This window comes from Vombatus ursinus, unplaced genomic scaffold (assembly GCF_900497805.2).
Source record: "Vombatus ursinus unplaced genomic scaffold, bare-nosed wombat genome assembly UNPS02014861.1, whole genome shotgun sequence".
NCBI lineage: Eukaryota > Metazoa > Chordata > Mammalia > Diprotodontia > Vombatidae > Vombatus > Vombatus ursinus.
The window spans coordinates 2,847,999-2,849,859 of NW_020954639.1; the positions used below are offsets into that span (position 1 = coordinate 2,847,999).

At 37.0% G+C, this 1,861-nt stretch overlaps 1 protein-coding gene across 2 annotated transcripts in view; it reads left to right on the forward strand.

Annotated features, from left to right (window-relative positions):
* PFKP (phosphofructokinase, platelet) overlaps positions 1 to 1,861 on the forward strand; it is an 88,123-nt gene that overhangs the window by 27,186 nt on the left and 59,076 nt on the right. For both annotated transcript variants that reach the window (XM_027841597.1, XM_027841599.1), the window contains exon 3: positions 465 to 542. In XM_027841597.1, the coding sequence (XP_027697398.1) occupies positions 465 to 542 (78 nt within the window). The remainder of the gene's footprint in view (positions 1 to 464; positions 543 to 1,861) is intronic.

A 1,861-nucleotide genomic window follows, 5' to 3' on the forward strand; every position in this document is an offset into this window, starting at 1 on the left:
CCTAGAGGGCCACATATGGCCTCGAGGCTGCCGGTTCCCCACCCTTGACACAGCCTTTAGTGTTGTTGTCTAAAAGTATACAACACCTCCCCCCCCAAAAAAAAACCAAACTAGACTGACAATATAAAAATATCACCTTAAATTCAATAAACCTTACTTATTCAGACTAACTGAAGGAGGGCTACTCTACATTTTTAAGTATTAATTCAAATTTTTAATTCTAGATAATATAAAGATAAACGAAAGACCAACCCAGAATGAAATTCCAATCAGTAGAATTTGTTAATAGAGTTTTGTTGTAACTTATTGCTTTTAACTAATGATTGTATTTTTCTATCCTAGAATTCTTAGAAGCTTGATTGTACTCAATAGTTTCATTTTGTACCAGTTAAGCATCAAATTCGTTATAAACATTTGCCATCCATTTTTTTCCCCTGAAAACCATGTCTTCTTTCTTTTCTTAGGGTTATCAAGGTATGGTAGATGGAGGCAATAACATCGTTGAAGTGACCTGGGAATGTGTTTCCAGCATTCTCCAAGTGGTATGTAACTTTGTAGTTGTATATATCTAGCTATAACTGGGTGCGATAGCCATTAGACGACTTTTGATATTTTGAAATGTCTTATCTCAGAAATGTGGAGAGAAAATGAAGATGTTGGTTGCCATTAGAAATAAACTAAAGTTGAGTAATTTAGAATTACCTCAACAGAGAAAGAGCTGAGGTATTTCCAGCTCTGTCCCATCCCAAAGACTAGGTTCAAATTGGCTTGCCCAGCTTCCTGTTGATCTGCCAGTTAGGATTTGTTAAGCCCTGATCTAGTCCTTTGCCTGGGGTCAATTAAAATGTGCCTAATATGACTTAGGTTTTCCATAATCCCTTATAATTGTAAAGATTATTTTGGCTTCCAAGGAATACCTCTTTCCTCAGTGCTTTATTTCACACTACTTCTCATCAAACCCAGCCATGTCCAGGAATAGTTCAGAAGTTCCTGGGGCAGCAGATGACATTCTTGTTTGGTTTGGAGCTGAACACTGGTAGCCTTCTTTGGTTTGTACGTCAGGCAGAATATTCGCTAATGGCTGAACAAGTTGTGGTACATGATTGTGATGGAATACAAATGACTGAACAAAAACATGAATCTGTAATTTTTATTGTGAAAAATTTTCTTTTTGTTTAAATAATCCCAGTTGATATTTTGAGTCTGAATATAAGACAGGTTTTCAGCATGTTATACAACTTTTAAACCTTTACTTTCATTTTTTGTTTTATCATTCTTTCCCCTTTCATCTTTTGAAGGTGCTTCTTAATGTAAATTAAGAATTTCTCATCCATCAGCTGACTAAAGAAATTTCAAAAGAGGAAGGGAGGGGAAAAATATTTAAAGCAAAAGTTGACTTACCACCGGGAGATGCTTAATTAAGTTTTCAGTCTTGTTCAACTCCCCTTTTGAAGCTTTCTCAGCAAAGATGCTGGAATGGTTTGCCATTTCCTTCTCCAGTTTATTTTACAGATAAGGAACTGAAGCAAACAGGATTAATTGCCCAGAGTCCCACACCTAATTAAGTGACTGAGGCCAGATTTGAAAAAGAGCCTTCCTGACTTCTGGCCCAGCATTCTATCCACTGCCCCACCGAGGAGCTGCCCCATTGAATTAAATGCTGATGATCAAAAATTATTGGATAGAGTGGTTTTTTTTCTTCCTAATATCTTCTCATTACTGGATTATAATAAGTCTGTAAGAACAGCAGCAATATTTCCATCCTGCTTGATGAGTGAGCAGTGAACTGTGCAATATTTGTGGCCAGAGAGAAAGTGTGTGTGTGTGTGTGTGTGTGTGTGTGTGTGTGTGTGTGTGTGTG